This window comes from Colletotrichum navitas, assembly GCF_030913465.1.
Source record: "Colletotrichum navitas strain CBS 125086 chromosome Unknown LY79scaffold_2, whole genome shotgun sequence".
Lineage (NCBI taxonomy): Eukaryota > Fungi > Ascomycota > Sordariomycetes > Glomerellales > Glomerellaceae > Colletotrichum > Colletotrichum navitas.
In genome coordinates, this window is record NW_026850548.1 from 89,980 (window position 1) to 116,513 (window position 26,534).

Here is a 26,534-nt window from a genome sequence, read left to right on the forward strand (position 1 = left end):
AAATGGCAGAAGACTGTGCGTAGTGCGCGATGTTAGTTTACACACTGTACCTCCACACACATTACTCGAAAATTTCTACTTTGCTTGAAGACTCATTCAGGCCCTCAAACAGCGCTCACAAAAACCACCGAAAATGGCCCCCAAACTCTCGGAAGAAGAGATCGATGATCTGATCTACTTCTCGCGAGCCGGCGAGCTCGTCGATCTTCAGGAGACGCTTCAGTCCCTGTCGGAGCGCGAAAACGCTTCCGTCGGCGAGGTCATCATCGCCGCCAAGGACGAGGGCAAGTCGACCTGCCTGCACATGGCTGCGGGCAACGGCCACATCGGTATGTTCTATCACGCCCGATCTTGTCACCGTAAGAGAAGAACCTCGGATTGACACCCATCAGACGTCGTCAAGGCCCTCATCGCGGCCCTGGACTCCCGCCCCGTCGACGAGCGCAAGGCCTACGTCGACGCGGCCAACGAGTTCGGCAACACGGGCCTGCACTGGGCCTGCCTGGGTGGCCACCTCGAGGTCGTCAAGCTGCTCGTGGCGAGCGGCGCTTCGCCGGCCGCGGCCAACGACAAGGACCAGATCCCGCTCGACTCGGCGCTCTTCAACGGCAAGAGGGAGGTGGCGGACTGGTTCCTAGCGCAGTCGGAGAAGATGGAGGGCGGCAACCAGCAGGAGGGCCTCAGCGGCGCGGCGGCGGGGGTCGAGATCGAGGACGATGGCGAGGGGGAGGAGAAGAAGGCCGGGGAGGGCAGCAAAGCTTCATAACTGAGCCTTTTATGAGTTGAAACGAAAAGAAATCAAAAAAATCAAAACGAGTGAACGTCATTTTTCGGGCCTTTTTGTTTTGTTTTTGATCTTTGGGTTCCACGGTGAAAGTGTAGTGAGGAGCGTTAAGAAACCAAGAGCTTCATAAGGGAATCAGCTCGAGAAGATGGTGCAGAGCCCTTACCTTCATCCATTTCTAATCCGACTTTCACCCTTGATGTCTTTTTGAATCTCACTAGCATCCAAGATATCAATACACATTCAACGGGGAAAAGGGCCAGACTGTGAGCCCTGCATGGCTCTTGGGGTCTACAACCTACGTACTTCATACTTCCCTCGACACGGCCGCCCCCGGACATAATGGAGACCAGAGGGACTGTAAGGAACGAAATGATAATGAATCAACACACTACGGGCTGGTGGAGTGAGGCGGTCCAGATGTATGATCGACAGTTGAAAAATGAGACTTTGGAAATAGAGGATTAAGGAGCTTGGTGGCAGACTGAAACTGAAAGCTGGTGAGTAACGATAAGCCGGTCTCTTTATCTTGGGAGTTGTAGATGTGTCCGTAGACGCTGTAAGTATATTGTCAACGTCGAAATGCTTTATGCTGACTGGCCCACTTGAAAAGTATACTGTGGAAATATAGGTACTACAACTCTTCAACCCCCCTGTACTGGGTGGGCTGAGCTTATGAAACCTCAGATCAGAGTGTTTATCGGGTATGTCCAACACTTTGCACAAGAATAGGCTCGGTGTAATCTTCGTCTTTTCTTTGTTCGCTACCAAGACTCCTAGAACCGAGCCCCGAAGAGTGCCCCCGAGTCAGTCACACGGCGGTGTAACCCTGTGTGTTTTACTTCGGCTTGCAGGGCTACCGGGGGTGGGCTTGCCAGAAGGTAGTTGACGCCACCCGTCCAGTACAGGAGTGTTCCCGCATCAAGGGTTCTGGGGCCGGATGCCGTCGCCTGTACTCCGTACCCGATGCTGGTTTGAGAATAGCATGTTGCTCCGGCGGCGCATCCATGGCATTCCATCGCTGGACTGGACACACAGCCACCGCATCGCGGACCCAGGGTTATGCTTCGCTCGGTGTGACTCTGCGCGGAGGCAGCCCGCCAATCGTAGCATGCGTTTCGCGGTGTCCGGCGAGCTATTTGATGCGGCTGCATCCGCAATGTTTGGGCTTATCCAGAAGAACAAGAACAACCAGAACAACGACAAGGCACGCTTCACTTTGCTCTTCTGTAGCACCGGCAAATTAAACCAAAATTTCGGTCGGATTTCCAACCCGTACTTGCATTATATCCACGCTCTCAACGTCAAGCAGCATCTGCACAGCCGGAGGCCCGTCGGTACCCATGGCACAATCACTGAAGCGCCCTCTTACCGAGGCCGAACTCCGCAGGGCCGAGGACTGCGCTGACGAGAACGCCAAACTAGCAGAATGCTGGGAGAGCCAAAAGGTCGCCATCGCGACATGCGAACTAGCCGACAACTTCAGGTTCCCTAGCTACATGAACTCTTCCGTCCTGACCGTCGAGACCCTGTTGCCCCTCGAGCAGCCCGCGCCGGGGAGCCCTGACAGAAAGAAGAAGCAGCAGCAGAAGACGCGCGAGCCCAAGCGAGCCAAGGGGAACGAGTGGTCGGTGCCGGAGCCGTGCTACTTCGAGCACCGGTCGTACGAGCGGTTCGACGTGTGCACACAGGAGGCGCGGCTCAAGGCGGCGCTGACGTTCGACACGCTGGCGAAGGAGTACGTGACGGTGTGCATCGCGGGGTACGACCTGCGCGAGACGCGGCGGGCGATGGAGTCGCTGTGCATCGAGACGCCGGCGCGGGTGGTGTGGGTGGACCTGATGAAGGTGCTGGAGCACCAGGCGCGCGGCGGCGGCGGCGGCGGCGGCAACGCGAGGGGGATCCCGGCGGAGCTGCACAGGTACACGGACGACAACGTGACGGTGCGCAACGGGCGGTACGACCGCGTGCCAGGGAAGCCGAAGGGCCGGTACGGGATGCCGAGCGTGCGGCTACTCGAGGTGCTCGGCCCGGCGGCCGCGGCCCACCGCGCTGACTTTAAGAAGATTGAGAAGGATTCCGTTGCGCTGAAGAGGATCGCGAATAGGGCCCGGAACGGTATTCCGTAGGGGGGCTGGGTTCATCTATTCACTCATTCTGGATAGCGAGCGTGAGTGGGAAGAGAGTATACAAGAACAGGAGAAATTTTGACAACGTAAGCGGAGAAGACATGACTTTGGACAACTCAAGATTGGTGTTTTCTTTGCAACAACGAGCGAAAACGAACGCCCTGTTGGAATAAATCCTCCCTAATCTTGGCGCGTATGTAGACAAAACCCCTTACACAGTGGGGTGCCGTAAGTCTCCTGACAGCCCACAGTCTTTTCACCAAAATAGGCATTCTTTAATTATAAAGATTATACTCTCTAGACAAGTTAAAATTATAACTTAAACTATCTACAGAAAATATACTACTTATCTTAGTATCTATCTACTTATTTTTTTAACACCTTAAGACTTTACTTTACTTAACTCTAGTACTTAAATTTTATATTAAAAATATAAGTTATAACTAGATATAGAGCTATAATATAGTAACTTAGACTCTTATATATAGTAAAATATATATACTTTATACACTAAGACTTTTAAGATACTATCATATACAAGTACTAAGTTTAGTGAATTCTGTGTGGTGCACTATAGGCTGTCAGGAGACTTATGGCACCCCACTGTATCTGGTTCAAAAGATAAGAAGACCTGTCTGATAAATAACCAGCAACAAAAGCTCTTTCATATGCACATAAGGGCGAATAGAAGCGGACTTGGCGTTGCTATGAATATACTTCATGGCCATCAACTTCCTGAGTGCATTAGAAACGTTTATCAACATGGTGGCGCTTATCCAGGAATCAAATTCACGCGATGAAGACTGCATGCACGTGCTCGACTAGATTCAAGCCGAACTATGGTTACTGCCTTGATAACATGCGGTATCCTGCGTCGTTGAACTCTGGCTCCGAAATAACAATATCCTCTAAAAAAGATAGCAGCATAGCAAATAAAAGAGTCAATGTAATAGCTGGCGAAGTTCCTTTTTGACATTTCGTCATCAGTATGCCTCGATGCGTTAAGCAATGGTTCGAAATGGGAAATGCCTCAACACACCTTCAATTTTCCCATGACTTGACCATCCGTGTTTGTTTTGGCATTCAAAAGCAAGGTCGTAAGATCTCGCTTCCCGTCCTGTATATCCAAGACGTACTACATGCGCAATGTCAGCAGTTGCCCCTTGAAGAAACGTGAAGCGCTTTGAGTGTCAACCTTTTCGATAGAATTGCTTATCACAAACCGTATTGTGGTTATCTCTTGTTTCTGTCCCATGCGATGGATGCGTGCCAGTGCCTGCTCTTCTATGGCGGGGTTCCATTGAGGTTCCAACAAGTACGCTCTCGAGGCCGCGGTCAAAGTGAGCCTACTCACCCGTAAGCAACCACATTTCATTCAGTTTTCGAAAGACCCTCGGCCGGCACAGAAGCCATGTATGGAATTCTTACCCAACTGCGCCGCAACCCAAGGAAAGAAGGAGAACTTGAGTGCCTGTGGTTGACGTGAAGGTCTCGATGATGCTATTTCTCTTTCTATGGCCTACCCTGCCATCAATTTGAACCCAACTTATACCAGCATCGTTGAGAGCCGCAGCTGTTACGTCAAGGATGGTGGATCTGTATGAGAATACGACGCTTTTACTTGTCAATACTTTGGAGAACTGAGGTGTTGCTTTTTGACGCCCATTCTTACCTCTTCGTTCCCTCTTTGCACTGCTGGAGGTCTACCAATAGAGCCCTGACCTTGGTAGGCAACAGATGCGGCGGTATAGTTCCAATTGATTCTGTGCGTGGCTGGCCACGGGAAGAGGCAAGGAAACCGTTCCGTTTAGAGTCGCTACACGATGGGAAACATTGCTCGAGCCTCCAAGCTAGGTCGGTGTCTAGCCCTGTGTCGTTGTCTTCGTCTTCCTCGGTCGGTGTCATGGGCGTCAACGGTCCAACTGGTGTTCCAGGAGCCGACCGAGACCTAGCTCTACCGTTTTGGGGTGCCAAAGTCTTGAACTTATTTTCCTTGCGGTAACAGCCAAGCTCACAGATGAGTCTTAAGGCGTTAACCTTTTCCAGCGCGTTTCTGTAGCCATCTCGCGGCTTTGCTGAAGCCAATGCAGCGTCGAGATACTCTATCGTCTTTGCCTTTTCCAAGTCATAGGCTTGTTGCTCAGATGCACTCAGAGAGAGCATTCGTCGAATGTCATGTCGCGGCGGAAGCTCAATCGTCCCTGTAGATCTCCGTAGCATAATGTAACCCAGCAGCCTTTTCAGGGCCAAATGTCCGGCATCCTCTCCTCGCAACCAGGGGCTGATAATGTGGTCTTTGAACGTGTCTTTCTCGCAGTAAGGGAAAACCTCTAGAAATTGAAAGAGGCTGAAGAGATCTGAGACCCGGTTCTGAAGGGGCGTTCCGGTAACAGCCCATCTTCGGTGTGATCTTAGTTCAAATACTGCCTGGGACTTTGCAGTCTTAGGGTCTTTTATTTCGTGGGCTGTTCACGATTAAACATTAGCGACTCTTGTGAATATCTCGATCAAAATCTACCCATGCCTTCGTCCAGAATGACACGGTGCCATTTATGGGAGAATATTTGATGGTTCCCATCTGGTGACTGCCACTCTTTGGCAAGCGTACTGTAGGTGGTAAGTACTATGTCGTGGACCTTCAGCACTGTGAAGTCCTTGATTCGAGACCGGGCATGATGGAGTCGCCAAACAAAATCTTTATCAGAGAGATTTCTACGGAAAGTTTTAATCTGAATTGACATCAAAGATAGTTTGGGGAACATGGAATCACTTACTTGCGTAGCTCCTGCTCCCAATTGTGAAGAACTTGCAGTGTCAGCTTCGGTCTGGCGGTACAGGGGCTGGGTGATCTTACGAGAATACGGCAGAACTAACAGTGTACCACTTCCAGAAGGAGTATTCTCTTTCTAATTGTTGAAGTATTTTCCATGAGCAATGAGAGAAATCATGCTAAGAGACTTCCCCAGGCCCATCGTATCTGCAAGAATGCCGCCCCTGAAAGGTTTGGGCGGAGAGTAGTGCAGCGAGGAATCAATGTTATTAACGTATCTGGACTCGCCAGAGATTAGTGCACGAAAACAAAAGAAGAAGAAAAAACAATCTCTTCCACATTCTAAACTCACATTGCCTGCCCGTGGGAATCGTGTTGTTGAGACCAGACATCCTTTCCATGCTCACCCATGTTCCAACCAGTTTCACGTTGAACCATGAACCATAAGGCTTGCTTCTGATGACTACAAGTAGTTAGCAAATGCCTTTCAGCCATTTATTGAGCCCTGAACTGTACCTTTTGAGTTGCGTGAGAAGGTAAGGTGGGTCTACGAGCTGAGTAGGGAACGACAACTGAGTTGTAAATGTGTCCAGGATTGCAACAGAAATAACAGCTTCATCTTCGGAAGTAAGACTTTCACCGAGGGGTATCGTAGTGCGGAAGTCTGTTGCCCGAGCATCCGGAGTATTTGCAAAGCGGTGTGGGTTAAAATACTCCAAGTCTCTGACAGCGAATTTGGGGTCTTGCAAGTAATAATCCAAGCTTTGCAAAACTACCCCGAGACTCTTGGCCTTTTCACGAGGCCCGTATATTGTGGCCAATATTGACACGGAGTCAGGCGACAGGTGGTGGTCTCGATGAAGATATAATAAGTCAAATTCAATACCTTCATTCGTAAGTAACTGGAGTAATTGGCTGTCACGGGATTCGATCTTCCCACACTTTAGCCCCGAGTCAGAAAATACCAAGCTCCGATCACCTTGCAGGTGAATGGGAGCTTCAGATTCTCTGTATCTACTTAGGGGCAGTGGGTCAACAACGTGGGCGGTCAGCGTCGTTAACTAAATGTTTTTAGTTCAATTACATCGACTTTCATACTTGATGAGTAAATCAGCTTACCATTCCAAAGCAAATGAGTTCCTCACTCTCTGTCACTGCAAAAGGAAATAATGAGGGAGAGTTGTTATCTTGTCTAGCGGACTCTGAACGCTCAAAGGATGAATAGCATGAATGAAGTTCAGAGTGTTTTGTCGATTGGGGTCGTTGCAGGAAAGCTGGCAACACTCCTGTTTTGAGAGAACATATGATGTTGCAAACCCTTCACTACCATAAACGAGTTCTGCTGAGTGGGAATTGCGAGGAACTGGTTCGCCAAGTTGTTGCGCATCAAAGGCTATGTCTGGGTTCATGTTTGTTGAAGGGTGGTGGCTGGCGTATTGTGGCAAAGTCGACGGACCAAATGAGATCGATCCCGACAGGTGTGACTGAAAAAAGTCGTCGTCATGAAACCAGGTTCCATCATAGGCGCCGGTAGCGGGTAGATCTTAGGGATGATACGGTCTCGCAGAGCTTTCGACTGTGCTCTCCGGTGCCAGAGGCAAAAGCCAAGGTTGTGTCTCCTCCCCGTACAACGAGTGTTCGTCGTGACGTCGCGCTCGTTTGACGGGACGATGGTCATCGTCCATGGCAATGAGGTTTGCCAGGGGCCGGGGCCAGGCTGATTATTGCTTATAGAGTTATTTGGGGACCAATTCCCCGAAGTACTGGCTGAGTAAACCAGCAGGCTAATATCAAGGACAATAACTGAGGCAATGATCAAAAGACGGTGTATTAATTCAAGGTCTTGTATCTCTGGAGAATGTCCTCAAGTCATGGAGCTATGGAGGCTCATCAGGTTCGAAATTCGAGTCTGCCTGTAGGAGTCTGCCTTGGCGTCAGTTGGGTACCATTACCCGCCACCACAGGTAGATGAATGGCGCAGCATGTCTATAGCAAGACATCTGCTGCCACAATCACATCCTAGAAAGATATAGCTGACATGCCAATAGAAGCCCAAGAAGGTGACGAGGATCTGAACACGTTTCCCCTAATTCGGGACGCCTATCATAATCTTGTTCTCCAGCTTCTTGCTCATCAATATCCTGGGCTGTCACAAACCGATATGATTTCCTTCAAACAAGAACTCAAGCAATTCGCGTTTGTCTGCTCCGCCGGAGGATGCGAAAGAGCGATTATTGGGTTCTCATCAGCGTCAATTCTGAAAGAGCACCAGGCTCGTCACCAAGGGCGACTCAGATGCCTAGAAGCGGGATGTCCTTACAATGACGTTGGATTCCCTTCTCGACGACCGACGTCTACGTAATCACCAGCGCAACCGACAACCAAAAGCGGAACCAGCATCAGTCCCTGAGACATTACCGGTGCTAGAGAATCAACACCAGCAACAGCTTGATTTTCACACCAACATGATAGACACCAAAGCAATGGCGTATATTGACTTATTGACTGAACGGATCGGCTCCACTTCACCACCGGTCGAAATGGCGGCAGCTATGCAGAACGGCATGGGTAACATGATGAACGACGACATGAACCCGCAACATATGACGCCGCAGCAGCAGCAACAGTTCCTGCAGCAACAGGCGACAAACAATGCGCTTACGAACCAGGTCAAAATCCAAGGACAAGCGATCTACAACAAGCAGATTGCTAATCTCGCAGCACAATGGGGCAGTGCTGTAGAGAGCATCCCGCCGGAGCAGATGGAGGCATTCAACATTCAAGCGGAACTGCATGATGGAGGCCAAGAACCAGATCCAGGTGATGCAGCAGCAACACTAGAATACCTAGCTAGCGCTCTTGTTCAAAGGGATAGTTCAGGTTCCTGAGGCAATTCAATGATTTGCATGCCTACATGCATAATCCATGGACATAGGCTTTCAGAAGAACAATTTATGTCGACAACCACGTTCTTCGGGCGGCATCCATCATGTGCAAAGACCTCGCCGGCGTGGTAGACCCGGGGCAAGGGGTCTATTGACAGGGCCGCCACATCAATCGGAACTTCACTCATAGTATTCAAAGGACGAGATATAAGCGTTCAAATTTGCTGTGTTTCTATGCTTCACTAGCATCAGGTTGCTCTACAAGGTTCAGTCCCCAATATGTCTTAGTTCGTGTTTGCGCCACAACTGCGAGACTTGGAGCGCAGATACACAACAAGTGCCAGACCACTGTCACCATGAGCCAAAGCCTGACCTCCCTCGCTGTTGTAAGATTAGTTCAACTCTGCTGTAGAAAGTTTCATCTAAAAGAAGAAGAAAGAAAGAAAAGAAAGAAACTTACCATTGTGGGTTCCCCGAAGCAGTGCAGCACATATCGCGGATGTACCCAACAGCCCAACCAACTTCCCACCTGAAATGTGTGTTAGTAAGCTTTTCACGAAAAGGCTTGGACGAAATTACCGTTTGACGTGGGTGTTCTCAAAAGCATAAGTGTTCTTGACGCAAACCTGAGCGTCGCCGTTTGACCAGCTCACGAGGTTGTTGTGAGGGACGTAAGTCATCCCATCCGGGTTGTTGTTCTGAAGGTCCCGAATGAGGTTGTTGATGCTGTCCTTGCTGAATAGGGGACCATTGGTGCCGCAGTCGTCTCGCTTGTCGAGAGCGAACAATGAGTCCGTCTCCGCTGCATTGGTGATATTGAAAGGACCAGAAAAGGCAGACTCCGGATGGTCTTCAGCAGGAACCGCAGCCGCAGAGCAGACGACTGAGGCAATGACTGCCAGAACAGATTGAGGACGCATGTCGAAATGATAGCTTAGTCTTCTGTTGCAAGGCAGTGATGAGAGGGGCTTGCTTGAGTGATGAAGTGATTCTGCTACTTGACGACCAGTAAATATATAACCATTTTATTCTTAACTAGTCTACTTTCTCGTTTAAACTAACTCCTTTCACAAAGTCCGTTACAGAAAGAGAATTCAATAAGGCTTGGCAGCTGCCTGGTGCCCATCCCCATATCATTATGATATATGTGTAAGCACCCATGCGAAACCCAGCCAGTGAAAGCCCAGGTCAGTCTACAGTGGGCCCTGCCTAGACCGACCTATTCAAAAAAGTCATGAGAGTCAAGGTGCCTATTTGGGAACTATTCAGCCAATCACCCATCATCACTGACGGCGTTTAGCACGAATCCTTGCTTTCCTACCCACCCTATCCACCTGAACTTATTCAGCAACACGTTCAAAGTCGACATCTTCGGCTAGCCTCTCCGACTTAGTCTTGGTTCCAATCTCCGTGAGTTCATACCGCCATTCAGCTCTTGGTGGCTGACTGAGAATGTGCAGTTTCTTGACCATGTGGTGGTGGTGGTGGTGGTGGTGCTCAATATAGGAGCGGTAAACTTGATACGGGGTTTACCTTTGACGATCCCCTCGTTATTGCTGCCTGATGCGGAGATGATTGCGAATAGTAACATACGACACCGCGGGTCCCGTGAAAGAACATCTGGCAAAACTCCTTTTAAATAGCTGCACCGCGCCGTCCCCATCGACTGCATCCTCACTCATCAATCATCCTAGGTTTTCCATCCCTTCGAAACCAAGCCTCTCACCATGCATCTCTCTCCACTACTCACCATCGCTTTGGGAGCTTTGGCTACCAACGCGATCCCCTTGGAATCTTCTGCGGCCCATTCTACGCCTGAAATGATCCAGGATGGCCCATTCCCTCTCGCCCGGCCCAAGTCCACCGCAGCCCCCCAAAGCGAGCTTCCGGCCACTGGCCTCGAGAAGCGTGCCGATAAGTGTGGCGGCGGCTTTGGGTCCTACAACACAGCTGATGCGAACGAGCTCCAGCGACAGCTGCAGAATTACAACCCCGAAAAGTTGGCCTATTTGCCTGCGTGGTCCTCGATCTCATGGAGTATCGGCACCGCCAAAGTCTGCGCTATCAACATGTACCTTTCTGACAACACCCACGTCAAGGAATGGGAGGTGGGCTGGGGCATGGGATATGTTCGGGACAAGTGCTGTGGTGGAAAGTCATCTTGGTGAGCATACTTGCCCCTCTCCCGCTGTGTTATCCTACAGTTGCCCTGCATCGACCCTTCTACGCCTCCCCTGCCTGCTATAGTAATGTCAGTCAGAGTTGTTGCTTACTCCTTCTTAGCACCGGTGGGATTTGCAGCGGACATGGTGACACGGGCCTCTCCGTCGACTTCCGTGTCCAGAACTCCGCCAGATCCTGTGAGTGGTGATACAAAGGAGGAAGTAAGGTGCTAGTGGTGGATGCACTTAAAAACCGGCAGGAGACCTGACGATCTGTGAGCCATGTTGCATGGCAAAGACGTTGAATGATAGAGAGGCCAAATTTCTCAAATCATCATTTACAATTTTACATAGTATATATTATAAACTCTGACTACTTCATATCCGAGAAACTCACCTCTGCTGTTGCCAATGCTGCTCGGCCAACAAACATGTTTTTATAGTAATATCCTTTTTTTCCTCTCTTGCATAAGACGGAGATTGTCACCCTAATCGAGGTATGGTTGCAACCACGTCAACTAGGCTAATTACGTAAACTAGGTAGACTGAGGACGTTGGGGAATCTTCAAAGATTTGCCTTGCCGAAACGTCTAGTCTCAGTTGCTACCCTGCTCGTTGGGAATTCCCCAGTAGGACAAAAGACGATAGTTCGCACTAGTGGTGTCTCGCCTTCAGGTCATCATCCAACGGCCTGCGATTGCTCAGCTGCAAACACGCATGTCGCTGTTTGGTGTAGCCGTATCTCGTGGGCGAAGTCGGACGTGTCACTTGCTTGAGATCATGGCCAGTCGCTTCGCGATTATTGTCACCCATGTCTTAAAATGAGTTCAGAGGGCGGCTGTATGGCGCGATCCGTGTGCCGGGGAGATTGGTGTAGGATTCCGCCTGGCACCCAGACTAACCTTCTGGTCCTATTGCCGGTATGTCGCAAAAACAACGCCGTTAATTGTGGGCAGTAATTAACGCCTTATATTGTGTGCACCCCACTACGACACACCCCCCTAGATTGCAGAGATTCTATCTGTCTAGTCTGACTGCCTTCATAATCACTAGATTAACAGGGAAGCCCTTAGCCCCCCTAGGTTACACTCCCTAGGGTAGATACTCATTACAACCCTTCTATAGTTACTGTCCAACTTATCTAGTAGGAGTTTATTACAACCTGTCTATAGCCTATGTAGTATTTAAACCTACAGGGTCTAGGTATAACGCTTAGACGCTAAAGCCACACTTATACTACTAAGGCACAACAGCTGTAGATAACTAGGCTTATAACTGTCATAAAAACGACGCTGTTAATTGCAGGCAGTAATTAACGCCTTATATTGTATGCACCCTACTATGACACAGTATTTAATACATTCTGCTACCTACCTTGCTACCTTAGGTAATAGGTAAATACAATGTAGTTCAGACAGGTGGCTTAGTAAGCGCGTGGGGGACGGGCAACTTCCCCATTCATTCCATGTTTCCCGTTCCTGGTAGGAGAGACCAACACAGGGATGTGTGGAGAAGGGGAAGGAGCTCCCTCATCTCGCCCCGCGTTGGTCCCTGGCGCCTAAGGCGAAACTTTGCCAATCAACCCGATCCCCGTCTCATCCCAATTCGCACCGTCGGAAACAATCTTACCAGCCATCGCGACATCTTTGGCGCAAACCACTTCCTTTCACGGATGAGGAGTGCGCTGTCTGGCTTCTAAGGCTACCCGAACAGCATCTCATTGCCTCCGGATGACGACCCAGACAGAACAGCCGACGATGCTCCCGTAACTGCGCTTGATGGCGAGCCTCCCATCTTCCGGTCAGCATGGCGGTGCTGGGCCCAACTACAAACGCGCCAGTCGCAAGGGCGCCCCGCGTCGCTTCCCTTGCGATCATCCGGGCTGTGATAAGCTGTACTCGAGGGCGGAGCACCTTCAGAGACACCAGTTGAACCGTGAGACCTTACGCCGAGATGGGTTACCTTAGTCACCCTTGACGCGACTGACGCGACTCATCAGACAACCCCAAAGACATCTTTGTCTGTGACATCCCAGGTTGTGACCAAAAGTTCGTCCGCGCCGACCTGCTCTCGCGACACAGGAAGCGCCATTCTTCCTCGTACATACCGCGGAACCGCGCCCCCAGCTTCGGCACTTCTGTCGCCTCCGCAGCAGTCTCATCGCCCACCTCGGCTGTTCCGCCTCGGACGACGTTCCACTTGCCTTCGTCCGGTGGGCCTCATGACGCCGCCATTCTTCTCACTCCCGACACGAACGCGACGCCCGCTCCGACGATGGCCGCACCAAACCTCTCCATGGCCCAACAGGTGACGAGGATCGGCCAGCCGTCCACATGGCCATCCATCGACGACATGGCTGTCGATATCATGCGCCCGAAGCAGGCGTCCCTGTCCGAAGCGCCGCCAATCATGCCGCCCTTTACCTCGGTTGGCTTTGAGTCCAACGAGGCATTGTCAAGGGAGAACTTTGCCATGTGGTTGTTCGACCCCCAGGCGACGTTCGCCGAGCTCAACGGTGTCGCCAATCTGCCCTTTCTTGAAGGCGGCCTCGAGTCGACATTCAACAACAACATCCACTATGACTACGACTCCCTCACGAGCCGGTCGCAGCTGGACTCTACCCCGCCACGCCAAGTGGAAGTCAGTGATGGACTCATCGGCGAGCATCGCCGGCAAGAGATCCTTCGATGGTTTCAGGTTTTCCGACAGAAGCAGCCCAAGTACGAGCCGCGTATCGTGAGCCTGGTGCAAGAGAGCGGCGGAGACCTGCCTGCTCTGAACCTGGACATGATGAGGGACTGTTTGAAAGAGTACTGGAAGAATGTCTCGCCGAGGCTGCCCATCATACATCAGCCAACCTTTTCATCCAACCGCTGTCCCATCTTTTTGTTGATGGTCATGATTGCGCTTGGAGCCGCATCTCTCAGCAGCAGGGACTCGACGGGCAATCTGGAACAATATGGAGGGTTTGCTGATGTCATCATTTCTAGCATTCGATGGGAAATCCTCACCGCCGAGGAGGCCTCGCCCCCAGTGGGCTTATACATCGCCCAGTCGCTGTTGTTGCTCGAGTTTTATGAGAAGATGTTCTCATCCAGGCGCATGCACGAAAGGGCACACATCTACCATTCGGCTACTTTGACCCTCTTGAGAAGAGGTAGCCCCCTGATCGGGAAAGGAGGCAGTGAATCGCCCCCAGAAGAAGCAGCTCCTACAGCCAACGACGGGGTGTCGTCTGACTCGAGAACATGGTGGGTCAGGTGGGCGGAGAGCGAGTCGATGTACCGCGTTGTCTTCGCAGCCTTCATGATGGACGTGGTTCACGCAGCCATGTTTGGACACGCTGCCAACATGGCCCCTCACGAGATCCGGCTCCCACTGCCGTGTGACGACGGCCTCTGGACCGCGCCGACTCCTGATGCCTTCCGCCATCTCGACGGGAACTACAGGATGTATGGCATTAAGCAGGTGTCTTTCCTGGACGGGCTGAAAAGTGCCCTGCACGGCCAGGAAGTCAAGACGCACACGTTTGGGCGCATGATCATCATGTCGGGCCTGCTCAGCGTAGGGTGGCATCTATCCCACCGGGAATCCCATCTCAAGTGGCTCGATCTGCGCACACCTAGCACGGAGACGCACGATGGGTGGAAAAAGATTCTTCTCCGTGCGTTCGACGAGTGGAAAGAGAGTTTCGACAGCGCCGCGGGAGCGAACGACACGTCCGAAGATCCAGGGCAGCCGTCGAGCTCGAACGGGCCGATCCAATCAGCCGCCGTGCTCCATCATTTGGCACACATCAGCCTCCATGTGGACATTGTCGATTGCCAGGTATACGCCGGAGCCAAATATCTCGTCGGTCGCAAAGTCTCCACCCGCGACCACTCCAACGCGGTTGCGCGAATGCGGACCTGGTCCAACGCCCCGTCAACCCGCCACGCCGTCCTCCACGCCTTCAAGCTCCTATATCGTGTCCTCGTCGACCATAGGGGACCCAAGCGACGGACGAGCAGCTTCGGCTCCCTACCGGAACCCGTGTCGGTCTTTTACTCGTGCCACAGCGAGGCGGACCCCCATCGGCCGTGGATCATGTACTACGCGGCCCTGACGATTTGGTCCTTTGTGCAGGCGCTGGGTATACCCAGCAGGAACGCGCCGCCCGGGAGATATAGCGAGATTGCTCGGTACCTGGCGCACTTTGCGAGCTTGGAGGAGCTTACCGACGAAGCGACCCGAGACCTTAACGAGAGGTTGCCGGAACTGCTGGACCTGCTGAAGACGAGATTGGAGCAGTCTCATTCGGAGTTGTTGAGGGAAGCCAGTGACAGGCTGAAGGTCTGTCGGGAAATGCTGAGATGACGAGACGCTGGCTTTTTCGGCCCAATAAATAGCAGCATGTGCAACAGTCGCCACGGCTAGCACAACCCAACCAGGCAGTAAAAGGCCGAGTTGTAGGCTTGTCGTTACCAACTCAAGCCAAGATGCCGTCAATCCTTGGCAGATGGACATGTTGCCGTGCCCGCCGACCCGTAGGATGTTGGAGAAGCTTGGTAGCCAAAAGAACATGATGCTTGGATGGCCATTACAATAGGTATGGTGTCTGTACAGCACAGACTTGGACCATTTTCAAACTTGCATGGAATCCAGACACTCGGGCTATCCGCATGGATTAGCCTCGATGACGTGCTGTCGCTCGCCTAATTGATGCCATCAAGTGTGTGTGGAAATTTTCGAATTCTGAAGATGAAGAGCGTCAAGATGTGGCGATCAAGCTAGATGGACTCAATGCGACGATGGTCAGGAGGCGTTGTGGACTTGGAACCCAGCTTGTGAGACATACTGGTTGCCCAGTATCAAGTCTCACCAGTTGAGCCCGTCTCGTATTCGATCTCATCCAAGCGGAAAGAGGCAACCTCAGGTAAGATGTTGAAGGCGAAGTGGAAAAAAAGTGTTTTGATGTGGATTAAAATAAGGAATTCGGCAAAAGTTTTCCATCTCGTCGCCCTCTCTCTCTCTCTCTCTGTCTCTCTCTCACACACACACACACACACACACTAGCCCAGACAGCCTGCTACCACGCCCTTGAGGACGTGATTGTTTCCTTGGCTTCCCTCCTCCCTCCCCCTTCCAGACGTCTATGCCTGCGCTGCGGCCGGAGGCGCGGCCGCAGCGGCCTGCGGGACGAAGATGGCGAACTCGCCGTTCATGTTGGCGACCGTGAGCGTCAGCTCGTTCTCCTCGGCCTCGAACTCGAGCTCGCCGAGGGCGGGGTCGATGATGAAGGCGTTGATCTCCTTGAAGAGGCGGCCGATTTGTCCCTTGCTGATGTCCAACGCGTCTGCGGGGGTGTCAGTGTCAGTCACGTTGCACAACAGGCATCCATCCCATTCGGGTCAAGTCCGGTCGAAGAAGAAGAAGGAAAAGAAAAAGAAAAATAAAAAGAGAAAGAGAGAAAGAGAGAAAGCAAAAAAAGAGGAAACTCACTGCCGGGATTGATGATGTAGTCGACCTTGGACAGAGTCAGGCCCTGGGCGCCCTCGGCCAGGTTGATGCTGTAGGAGACGGGCTCGACGGCCACGAAGCCCGGAGGCGCGGCTGCCGGACTCCTGTTCTCGGTGACGGTGAGGGTGCGGCCGACGGAGTTTTGGAACTCGACTTCGAGACGGCCGTTGGTCTGGAAGGGGGGGGAAGCGGGGAGAGATGTCAGTTCGCCGCGTCGGTTCAAAGGGGAAGGGATGCGTGTTGGTGGGTGTTGTTGCTTACGCCGGGGGGAAAGAGGATGTCCTGCTTGACGTTTGCGCCGCCCAGCCGCAAGGCGACGGTGAACTGGCCCTCGAGCTCCTGCTCGCCCTCCTTGGCTTCTTCCTCGGCGCCCTTCTCGGCGCCCTCCTTGGCTTCTTCCTCGGCCTTGCCGGGAGCGGCCTCGGCGGGCACCCGCTTCGCCATGCCCAAGCCCGCCACCGGGGCGTCGTTCCGGAGGACTAGGCTGGTCGCAGGGTTGGCGGAGAGGGGCAGCGAGGTCGCCAGCAGCAGCTGGGAAGAGAAGAAGAGGGCCAATGTCGAGAACTTCATTGCGGCGGTGAAAGATGCAACGGGATGGCGTGATGGAATAGAAAAGGAAGGGATAGAGGACCGACGCAGTCGGGCTCGTTGTAAAATCGGACGGACTGGCCGCGAAGAGAAGAGAACAAGGCGAGTTTGGTTAATGAATAATCAAGAAAAGAGAAGGAATGAATAAGCGCGCAACGGAAGAAACAGTACTGGGAAACGGTGCAGGCACGGAGACCAACGAGGTTATATGTCCCCGGCGAACGCTTCCCCGATCCGCGAGTCTCGTGGTCAACACAGGGGGATGTCTCTTCGTTCCTTTAGACGAAGGGCAAAAGTCGACCACCTTTTGCCAAGAATTGCGGTATCATGAAACCCGACATAAGACCACTAGGACGGATGGGCTTGCCTCCTCTCCCACGTTCCGCACCGCCAAGCTCGCCAAGGGGAATCTCGTCGAGCAGCCCCCCCCCCTCCCCCTTACGAGAGAGCCTCACAGCTAGGGTGTAAGCAGCGGTTTTTTGCAGTGCACAACACGCGGGGCGGCTGGTCATGCCTGTTTTCTTCGAGATGCATCTGCATTGGCGCCGCTTGGCGATGTGGCAGCTCGTCTCTTCTTGACGGTTTCTTTCTAATGGACGTTGGGCTCATGCGGGGGCGGGAGGGCCAACCTGGCTACGTCAGACAAGTCGGGATTTGCACAGTCGATTAATGGAACGAGTGCAACGAGTGCACGACGAGAGAGAGAGGGGAGTTGTTGGTGCTGGCGAACGCTGGGTTCTCTCTTCCATGCCGTATAGTTCACGGCACGGGCTGGAAAGCCAGCATCTAAGCTTAATCAACGTCAATGTTTGTTTAGTGGTGCTTGTGGCCACTTACACAGTTACACTGTACACATTAAGTCTCAATCAACCCCGTCTCGTGGCCCCCCGGGAAGCCCTGGACCATCTCGGTGGAAACTAGTCTGTTTTCACCACTCCGAACCGAACCGAACCTCCCACCCATCCATCCATCAGCCCTGAATTTCGGCTGCTTTTTCGTTTTTTGGGCGTTCCCCTGCCTGCGGGTCTCGGATGGCAGGTGTCGTATGGGCTAAACTTAGACTCTCAAACGTGCTTCCTCCGGCGGTCGAATCAGCTTGCGGGAGAGGCCTCTACCCCCTGTCCATGTCCAGGTCCCTCTCTCTCTCGTCTCGCATTGCCTCCACGCCGACAAACTCTTCTACAGGGCGGTCATGCGACTGAATGGCTGGCTGGCTCTCCGGAGATTATGTCCGTAGCGCTCTGTTGGGGGGGGGGAAGGGCTGTCGGCTGAACTTGCTCTAGACTGAAACACCACGGCGCAGAGACACCACACGGCTAGTTGGCTGCCTGGTTGTGATCGGTGCAGGGGTCATCATGAAGTTTATCGCCTTTTCATTCGGTTGATACTCGTAAATTGAAAACAGAGGACAAGAGAGAGAGAGAGAGGTTCGAGACTATGGCTTCGTTCAAATACATGCTCGTCCTATCCCGAGTTAAAGAAGACGTCAATGGAGGAAGAAAGAAAGGGAAAAAAAGGAAGAAAAAAAGGTTCGCCGTGCCCCAACGACGGCCACTTGGCCAACGGCATTTTTGTTCGTCTTGGCAGTCAGCCCATTTTTGACTCGGTCCCTCCATATGCGGTGGTATCCCGGCAGAGTGAAGCTTTGCCCATCTCCTTGGCCCTCCCTCCACCACCCCGTGCGCGCTTCCGCCGGTGACGGCCAGGATCGGGGGCCCGCAGGCGCGCGCAATCAGGAGCACTGCTTGCTTGGCTTCAGTGATGCCTTGGTAAGGCCGCGTCTTCGGCTGCACTAGCAGCTCTGCGAGCCAAATAAATGCGTTCCTCAGAGGAGGCGCCGGGCTTGGCGGAGGCTTGCACGTCGGCTAGCTGGGTTTAAGGCTCAGAGATTCATTTCAAGCAAATGGACAGACACCCACGGCCCAGCCCGAGTGTCTCTCGGCTCGACCTCCCATACTACTACGTGCAGCACCTTTCTCTCACACTGACAAACCCAATGCTTTGGTTCCTGAGAAAGGTTCTGTGGAGATGCGAAGACCTCCTTGCGCTGCCCGCATCGACGCCGCTTGGGGATGAGATGGATAACCGCCACGCTCAACACTTGCACCAAGAGCCATGGCGGTTCGTGTTGAAATCCGGGCCCAGGAACGCCGTGCAAGAAAACGGCCACCGGCGCTTTGAGCCGACTTTAGGACAAACAAAAGTGGAGACGGAGACCGGTCGGAACCGGGCTCGCTTCCGGCTGCTCACGGCACGCTTTGCTCCTGCCTTAATCAGACTCTCAATTTCAGTCTGACTGTGCGTCAGATCTTCAGCCCCTCACTTCGGCGTCACCTCCGCCTTCACACCCACCTGCAACAGCTCAAAGAAGCCCGTTGCATTCACGACCTGCTGCGTCCTCCTCGTCGGGTGGTTCCAAGTAAGAGGAGAATAGAATGGCCATCAAAAGACTTGTACGATACGGCGATTGGGAGAGCCCCATCACAGCCGATACTGTCACCTCCAAAAGCCGGACCGTCGCCTCGCCACGGGTGCATGTGAGTCACTTGTCTTGAAGACTCGTGATTCGACCTACTGACCTCGTCCCTCCCCCCAGCGCGGAACTGGACGCGCCTTCTTCATCGAGTCCAAGGACGACGGCCGCAAAGGCATCGTGGAGATCACGCCGCATGGCCCGAGGGACTTGCTTCCGGCCCCTTACAGCGCCAGCAACACGGTGTATGAGTATGGCGGCTCTGCCTACGACGTAGTCGCAGACGGGCGCATCATCTTCTCCCACAAGGACAACACCGTCAAGATCCTAGATCCCGACACCAGCAAGGTGTCTGATCTGGCCGGTAGCTCGGGGCTGCGGTATTCCAACTTCAGTGCAAACCCCAACAGCCCGTGGGTGCTGGCCATCGAGGAGGACCATGCGATCCCCACACCAAAGGGCATACGGAACTACGTTGTAGCCATCAACGCGGACACCGGCCATGTCAAACGGGTCGTCGAGGGGGCTGATTTCTACTACACGCCCCAGTTCAGCGTCGACGGCAAAAGGCTGACGTGGATGGAGTGGGATCAGCCCAACCTGCCTTTCGCGGCCGCCAAGATCTTTGCCGCCGATTGGACGTCCTCGGCCGGCGTCGAGAACGCGGTGCTGGTCGCGGGCGAGAACCGCGAGGGCGCCGCCGAGCCCCGATGGGGTCCCGACGGGAGCCTGTTCGTATGCATCGAGACCGACGGGTTTCGGAAACTGTTCCGCCTGGCCCCGGGCGCCGAGAAGCCATCGCAGGTCAAGCTCGAGGGGCTGGAGAACGCCGAGATTGGGGAGATCCGCTGGTTTCAAGGAAGGTGGGTGACCTAACGGGCCGTCCGGGGTTGGCCGACGCGGTGATGCTAACAGTTGATTCTCAAGCAACACGTATGCGCCGCTGTCGGCCCGCTACGTCGCGGCCGCCGCCATCGTCTTCGGCCAGGCGAAGCTGATCCTCATCGACCTCGAGAAGGACAACTGGAAGCCCATCGGCCCTCCCGACATTTGCGGCGTCGTGTTCGACGCCATGGTGCGGATGAGCGACGAGTCCCTGCTCCTCGTTGCCGACCAGACGGCGACACCCCCTGCGCTGTACAAGATCGACATCTCGACCGGTGAGACCACGACTATCCGGGAGACGACGGACGAGAAGCTGGACGATTCCCTCTTCTCGCGACCGGAGCTGGTCAAGTTCCGGTCAAAGGGCTCGCCGTCGCGCACCGTCTACAGCACCCTGTGGATGCCGCGCAACCCAAAGTTCCTGGCCCCCGACAACACGCTTCCCCCGCTCGTCATCTCGTCCCACGGGGGGCCGACGAGCTACACCGGCTCCGGGCTCAACTTGCGCACGCAGTATTTCACCTCCCGCGGCTACGCCTACCTCGCCCTGAACTACACGGGGTCGACCGGCCACGGTCGCGACTACCGCGAGGCCCTGTTCGGCCGCTGGGGCGTCGTCGACGCCGACGACGCCGCCGAGGTCGCCGACCACCTCGTCAGCGCGGGGCGGGTCGGCCGGGTCGGCATCGTCGGCGCGAGCGCGGGCGGGTACAACGTGCTGCAGGCGCTCGTGCGGCACCCGCGCGCGTTCGACGCCGGGTTCTGCGTGTGCGGCGTGAGCGACGTCGAAAAGCTGGGCGAGTCGACGCACAAGCTCGAGTCCGAGTACATGGGCGCGCTCGTGCTCGACCCGGGCATGACGGAGGCGCAGAAGGAGGAGAGGTACCGCGAGCGGAGCCCGCTCTTCCACGCCGACCGGGTCGGGGCGCCGCTGTTCCTCCTGCACGGCGTCGCGGACACGGTGGTCCCCGTCGAGCAGGCCAGGCTCGTGTACAAGGCGGTCAAGGACAAGGGCGGGGACGTGCGCATCAGGGAGGTGGAGGGCGAGGGGCACATGTTTGGCCAGCCCGGGAGCCCGAGGCTGTGGCTCGAGGAGGAGGAGGCCTGGTGGAGGTCGTACCTGATTTGAAGGGGTCGGCGAGATGGATGGGATGAGTGTATGAACAAGATGCTCGAGCCAGCAAGGCTGATGTGACGGATGAACACGCTCGAGGGCTCAGTCGCAACCTCCCCCTCATCGCAATTTCTCCTCTCCCATCCCTGTCTACTATGCAGAAGACTTCGCTCGGATGCCGCTCGGATTTCAAAATGCTCTTCCGTGGAGAGCGATTGTATGGCACAGAACAGTACGGAACATTCCAAGGCAAAGCAACTCAAGACTCCCGAAGCAACTGCGTACCTGCACGTCCTTTAGGAATGTTACATCATGTTGTGTATCCCCCGCTAGTATGCTGGACTACTACTGTCATTCACCAGTGTCTAGGTGGACTAAACAGTTATAGGGCGAACGATAAAGCGTTCGTTCTACTTACCTACAAAACAGGGCGCGTCCTCGAAATGAAGGGTTTCATCGGCATCTTTAACCATTTAGCATTCAGACCAAAGAACATAACGCTCGGAAACTAGACCAGTCGACACACCGTTCATCAGATGACAATTGCCAGCCTGCCAGCTAAGTATCATTAGGGATGGACAACCACAAGTCGATTTCACCCCAAACTAACTGGAGCTGTCAGTTAATTCGTGCCCGCTCATCCCTTGACTAGGTAAGGGCCCGCCGCCACCCGGGATTGCTAGGATCTCGATGGCGTGAGGTACACTACACTAGGCACGCCTAGCTGCACACAGTAAACGCCGCCGGCAACCTATCGCATGGGAGGCAAAGGCACGCCGCATTGTTCTCCGAGCTCGCCGAGACGTGCAGGCAATCCTGTCCCACTTCTTCTTGTCCACCTCTTTTACTCCGCAACGAAGGCGTCGACCGACATTCCCTCTCCACAATGTCGACACGATCCCGCGCAGGATGCCGTCTGTGGGTATCGAGCCGCAATGACATCCCGGCCTAGCATTTGGAGGCTAGGCCACAACTAGAAAGAGGGGCGCCGGATCGTTCAGACGAAGCACAAAACCCTTCCCAGCGGCTGCCGGTTGGCGTCACTTCGAGACAGTCCGAAAAAACCGTGCGCCAGCCTTCACGCAGAGGTCCTCGCAGAGGGTGTTGTTTCGCAGTTATCTGGCCCTTTTGAGACTTTGATAGGGTGGTGGTCTCGACGGTCTTTCAGGGATTCTATGGGTTCGACTGTTTCTCCAAAAAGCAACAAAAAAAAAAAAAAACCAGGGATCCTCAGTCATGCTATGTTATTCCAGACATCGTCATCGGCGTTGGAACGGTAGACTAGTCGCTGGGAGGGAGCAGATGAGCAAAAGAAAGGCGCAACAGTCCTCCTATCATCGTGCGTCGGCTTTGCATACGTATTCACATGTGTGGCGGGTGGTTCTGGGGTCGATTGGTGTCTCGCATAACTTGTGTCTGATCCAGACCTATCAGACCCCAGGCCAACCCCAGACTCGACGTCACTGACCGAGGACGCACGTCAGCTCACACACCACCTCCTCATCCAGACTCTGATCTACGTACGTCATTACCAACAGCTGCAGCAGAAGCATACCTATTCATCTATATAGAGTACAAGCCACACGCTGCCCAACCCGTTTCTGTGTAAACTCGGATCTCTGGCAATATTACCTCTGTATACCGTGACCACAAGTATTTTTGCGGTACAGTCTTGTTCTTTGAACTATATTCAGCAAAATGTCATCGTCAGTTAAGCACCACAGTGCTCCTTTGGAAGGTGAGATGTCTAGTCTAGTCTTGTTCCCCCTGTCATGGTATGAGGAGGTGATCAGCATGCGCCGGGCTAACACGACTGGGCCCAGCTTCAACCCCACGCAAGTCGTCTGCCACCAAGAAGGCGACGCCAGCCAAGGTCGAAGAGCGCAAAGCACATGCGACCCCCAAGAAAGAGTCGGCCGCGGCCGCCACTAAGGAGAAGACGACGCCCGTAGCGAAGAAGGTGTCTTCATCGGCATCGAAACCGGCGGCCTCCACCACACACGCACCGTCATCAGCCTCAAAAACAGCGACATCAAGCGCGCACAAGACGGCTTCGCATGCCTCCAAGCCGGTCAAGTCTGCATCGCAGACTGCTCAGAAGACCGCGGGCGGCAGCAGCGGCGCAGACATCGTGAAGAGGCTGCAGGAGAAGAAGAACCCACAATACTCGGAGACGACGGGCTCCGACATTGTCAAGAGGATCCAAGCACGCAAGGCCGCCGCGGCCAAGGCCGAGGCCGCAGCGAAGAAGACAACGTCGTCCGCCAAGGTGTCCGCCGAGCCGGCCTCCGTACCCCGGGCCCCGGTCACGGTTCCCAAGACCGCGCCGGCGCCTGTGAAGAAGACGGTCAAGCCCGCCGTCATCCCGGCCCCGCCCTTGAGAAACGTCCCGGCCGCGAACCCGGCCCCGGCCAAGACCGCTTCTTCCTCGCCGGTCCAGAAGAAGGAGAAGGTCTATGCGCCGGGCGCCCTGGTGCCGACTGCGGAGCTTGAGGCCAAGCGTGCGAAGGCCGCTGCCGCCAAGACTGCTGGGTCCAAGGAGAAGACATACCACCCCAGTGCCTTGGTGCCCACGCACGAGATCGAGTCGAAGCGCGCCGCGAACAGGTCCGGCCAGGCTGGTGGACCGGTCGGCCAGGTCACCGACACCGTCGGCAAGACCGTCGGGGGCGTCGGCAAGACCGCTGGTGGCGTCGTGGGCGGAGCCGGCAAGGCCGTCGGCGGAGTCGGCAAGACGGCCGGAGGCGTTGTCGACGGGGTCGGCAGGTCGGCCGGGGGCACTGTCGACAGCCTTGGAAAGACCGTCGGCGGTGTCGCCGGGGGCGTGGGCAAGCAGGTCGGCAACACGGTCGGAGGCCCGCTCGGCAAGGGTGTCAGCGGTGCGACGGACGGGCTCGGAAAGACGGTCGGCGGTGCCACCAGCGGCGTGGGCAACACCCTCGGAGCTGCGACCGGCGGTGTCGGCAAGACACTCGGCGACACTACCGGCGCGCTCGGAAGAGGTGACCTCATGGGCACTGTTGGCGGTGCCACTGCCGGAGTTGGCGACACCGTTGGCGGTGTTGGGAAGGGGCTGGTGAGTTTATTCCTTTTGACCATTTTGGGAGCATTTCGTCTAACGATATCAGGGCGACACTGTCGGCGGTACCCTCGGGGGCGTAGGCGACACCGTTGGCGGCCCGGTAGGGGGCATTGTCGGCGGCGTCGGCAAGGGCGCCGGTGATGCCGTCACTGGTATCACCGGTGGCCTTGGCAAGGGCGTTGGCAGACTTGGCAAGGGAGATGTGCTCGGGGGTGTCGGTGAAGTTGTCGGGGGTGTCGGCGACGGGTAAGCAAACAATCCACGATGTTTACCGTACTTGGGAAACATCCCCCTTATTATCGTATCCTTATGGGAAACTGACTGTCTATGCAGAGTTGGAGGTCTTCTTGGAGGTGTTCTCGGCGGCGTTGGAGGAGGAGGAAAAGACAATGGCGGCGGTCTCCTAGGCGGAGTTCTTGGGGGTGGTGGCGGCGGTGACAAGAAGAGTGGAGGCGGCGGAGGCCTGCTCGGAGGAGGTGGAGGTGGCTTGCTAGGATAGGAAATCAGTATGCCGTGTTTGTTGTTATGATAGTTGTAGGGATATAAATAGTTACGTGGACATGTAATGATATTGTTCTGTTCATTCTCAAGTCAGTGCGAGGGAATGTGTATCATCGCCGGATTCTTACAGAACTGCTGGTAACACGACAAATCTTAAAGAGAGAATGCACTAATAACGCCTACGTTTAGTGGCTTATAGAAGAGATGTAGTGCATCGGAAAGGAGGAAACGCTGGGATACTTTCCAGAATATGGACCAGCAAATGTCTTATCTTTTTTTAGTCCTGAGGCGCGTTCACATCCTGACAAGTTTACAGGGGTTCCCGACGACTCAGATGCATCTTTGGCATCTCCAAACGTCCTACAGACCTGCGCTATACACCCAATAGATGGTTCACCGAGCGATTTTGTCGCGTATGACATTTTTCATATTTCCAGATCAATGAATGATTGTAAGTGAGTGAATAAGCGAGTACGAATAGACTCAGGAACTACAGATGGCCACCCAGAGCCAGAAACTTTCATTCGGGACCATGCTGAATGGGCCAGTCGTGTTTGTTGTCTCCGTCGCTTCATAACTCCCAAATAGTGGCCGGAGCACATCTGTCACGGGGTGATATAAGGCGTTAGTTGTGCTGCCGCAACTAACGGCGTCGTTTTTAGCGTGACAACATCTCAGTGGATTCTGATCGTCTCACCAGTGGATGCGATGAGCTTGCCAGGCAAGTATCCTGCCCCCATACGTTCGTATATCAAGTGCCCATCTCTGTCTCTTTTGTTTGTTGATGCCACAATCAGGAGGTAGTGCTCTCTCATGTCTTCCCCCAAAGCAGCGCTGACCTGCTGTTTTCCCAACACGACGCATTTTGCGGCAGGTTGCTGAGAGCCACTAGGGCGATCCAAAACGATCTCACCTTGCCCCTTGCGAAGATTGAGGGCATTGTAGTCTCTCGCTTCTGCAATCAAAGCCACATTCCCGCCCCTTTTATCGGTCTGGAGATCTGGATTCAAACTGCCGTTCGTCGGAGGAACCCACGATTCCTGCCATCTTCGTCTCCTTCGTCGAAAATGCCGTAACCTCCTAGAACACCAAGAGCCTTGAGAACCCGGTCCTGGAGACCGTTGATAGCCATAGTACAATCATGATTCTCTGAGAGACCAAGCCGAGAATATCTGCTGTAGAGGTCTTGATATCGGAGGATTCGTTCGCCTTGGCGAGCTCCCATGATGACTCGTGGTCGCGGGGGCCATGGCCAGGGTGTGGAATGGCTTCGCCTCCTGCGTCGTTACCAGCGACTTCTCAACAATTCGGAGACAATGCACCGGAAGGCTTACTGCTAGCTTTATGTGGCCCATCTTCGGTGCCGATTGGATACTGAGACTGTCAGGCTGAGAAGTTCCAACAGCTAACCAGTCAAGCTCTGGTCGAACCCCAAGTTTATTGCCCTCATTGGCTCCAGAAAGGATGTGGAACCATTGTGATCTTCTGTTGCTTTCTTTCGTCTGCAAATCGGCGGCCACGATAAAATACGGTATGCATCTAGGCGAAAGTGTGGTAACACAGCATGCGTTGGCAAACAGGATCCCCTAATCATAACCCTGTAAACCAATACAATTGGACTGATGACTTCTTGAAAATGATGGGCCGATGAGGGGAAAAATC

General features: G+C 54.1%; 11 protein-coding genes across 11 annotated transcripts; 7 read left to right on the forward strand and 4 right to left on the reverse strand.

Moving 5' to 3' along the window:
* Nucleotides 1–133: 133 nt before the first annotated feature.
* LY79DRAFT_504935 (ankyrin repeat-containing domain protein) lies at nt 134–766 on the forward strand (the record flags this gene model as incomplete). The annotated part of the gene is made up of 2 exons (XM_060553559.1): nt 134–329; nt 393–766. 2 exons carry the CDS (start codon nt 134–136, stop codon nt 764–766), a joined length of 570 nt encoding a protein of 189 aa, XP_060419885.1.
* A 1,267-nt stretch (nt 767–2,033) lies between these two features.
* On the forward strand, nt 2,034–2,971 carry LY79DRAFT_137867 (uncharacterized protein). Its single transcript, XM_060550924.1, has one exon. It carries the CDS (start codon nt 2,128–2,130, stop codon nt 2,911–2,913), a length of 786 nt encoding a protein of 261 aa, XP_060419886.1. The 5' UTR covers nt 2,034–2,127; the 3' UTR covers nt 2,914–2,971.
* A 556-nt stretch (nt 2,972–3,527) lies between these two features.
* Nucleotides 3,528–5,076, reverse strand: LY79DRAFT_575030 (uncharacterized protein; the record flags this gene model as incomplete). The annotated part of the gene is made up of 4 exons (XM_060559666.1): nt 3,528–3,734; nt 3,953–4,048; nt 4,437–4,509; nt 4,586–5,076. The coding sequence occupies 4 exons, from the start codon at nt 5,074–5,076 to the stop codon at nt 3,528–3,530; spliced, it is 867 nt and encodes a 288-aa protein (XP_060419887.1).
* Nucleotides 5,077–6,031: 955 nt separating this feature from the next.
* LY79DRAFT_575031 (uncharacterized protein) lies at nt 6,032–7,092 on the reverse strand (the record flags this gene model as incomplete). Its single annotated transcript, XM_060559667.1, has 4 exons — nt 6,032–6,146; nt 6,200–6,744; nt 6,803–6,837; nt 7,011–7,092. 4 exons carry the CDS (start codon nt 7,090–7,092, stop codon nt 6,032–6,034), a joined length of 777 nt encoding a protein of 258 aa, XP_060419888.1.
* A 1,131-nt stretch (nt 7,093–8,223) lies between these two features.
* On the forward strand, nt 8,224–8,524 carry LY79DRAFT_665012 (uncharacterized protein; the record flags this gene model as incomplete). Its single annotated transcript, XM_060562999.1, has 2 exons — nt 8,224–8,421; nt 8,486–8,524. 2 exons carry the CDS (start codon nt 8,224–8,226, stop codon nt 8,522–8,524), a joined length of 237 nt encoding a protein of 78 aa, XP_060419889.1.
* A 328-nt stretch (nt 8,525–8,852) lies between these two features.
* Nucleotides 8,853–9,488, reverse strand: LY79DRAFT_665013 (uncharacterized protein; the record flags this gene model as incomplete). The annotated part of the gene is made up of 3 exons (XM_060563000.1): nt 8,853–8,949; nt 9,029–9,097; nt 9,148–9,488. The coding sequence occupies 3 exons, from the start codon at nt 9,486–9,488 to the stop codon at nt 8,853–8,855; spliced, it is 507 nt and encodes a 168-aa protein (XP_060419890.1).
* A 658-nt stretch (nt 9,489–10,146) lies between these two features.
* On the forward strand, nt 10,147–11,072 carry LY79DRAFT_534708 (uncharacterized protein). Its single transcript, XM_060556455.1, has 2 exons — nt 10,147–10,732; nt 10,852–11,072. The coding sequence occupies exons 1-2, from the start codon at nt 10,296–10,298 to the stop codon at nt 10,937–10,939; spliced, it is 525 nt and encodes a 174-aa protein (XP_060419891.1). The 5' UTR covers nt 10,147–10,295; the 3' UTR covers nt 10,940–11,072.
* A 1,436-nt stretch (nt 11,073–12,508) lies between these two features.
* Nucleotides 12,509–15,086, forward strand: LY79DRAFT_586088 (fungal-specific transcription factor domain-containing protein; the record flags this gene model as incomplete). The annotated part of the gene is made up of 2 exons (XM_060560581.1): nt 12,509–12,665; nt 12,730–15,086. 2 exons carry the CDS (start codon nt 12,509–12,511, stop codon nt 15,084–15,086), a joined length of 2,514 nt encoding a protein of 837 aa, XP_060419892.1.
* A 388-nt stretch (nt 15,087–15,474) lies between these two features.
* On the reverse strand, nt 15,475–16,947 carry LY79DRAFT_137901 (uncharacterized protein). Its single transcript, XM_060550926.1, has 3 exons — nt 16,491–16,947; nt 16,212–16,401; nt 15,475–16,065 (listed from the first exon to the last, which is right to left on the reverse strand). Exons 1-3 carry the CDS (start codon nt 16,797–16,799, stop codon nt 15,863–15,865), a joined length of 702 nt encoding a protein of 233 aa, XP_060419893.1. The 5' UTR covers nt 16,800–16,947; the 3' UTR covers nt 15,475–15,862.
* Nucleotides 16,948–19,252: 2,305 nt separating this feature from the next.
* Nucleotides 19,253–21,304, forward strand: LY79DRAFT_575037 (prolyl oligopeptidase; the record flags this gene model as incomplete). The annotated part of the gene is made up of 3 exons (XM_060559668.1): nt 19,253–19,354; nt 19,414–20,153; nt 20,218–21,304. The coding sequence occupies 3 exons, from the start codon at nt 19,253–19,255 to the stop codon at nt 21,302–21,304; spliced, it is 1,929 nt and encodes a 642-aa protein (XP_060419894.1).
* A 1,568-nt stretch (nt 21,305–22,872) lies between these two features.
* Nucleotides 22,873–24,941, forward strand: LY79DRAFT_137888 (uncharacterized protein). The gene is made up of 4 exons (XM_060550925.1): nt 22,873–23,027; nt 23,113–24,365; nt 24,418–24,617; nt 24,705–24,941. The coding sequence occupies exons 1-4, from the start codon at nt 22,988–22,990 to the stop codon at nt 24,868–24,870; spliced, it is 1,659 nt and encodes a 552-aa protein (XP_060419895.1). The 5' UTR covers nt 22,873–22,987; the 3' UTR covers nt 24,871–24,941.
* Nucleotides 24,942–26,534: the final 1,593 nt, after the last annotated feature.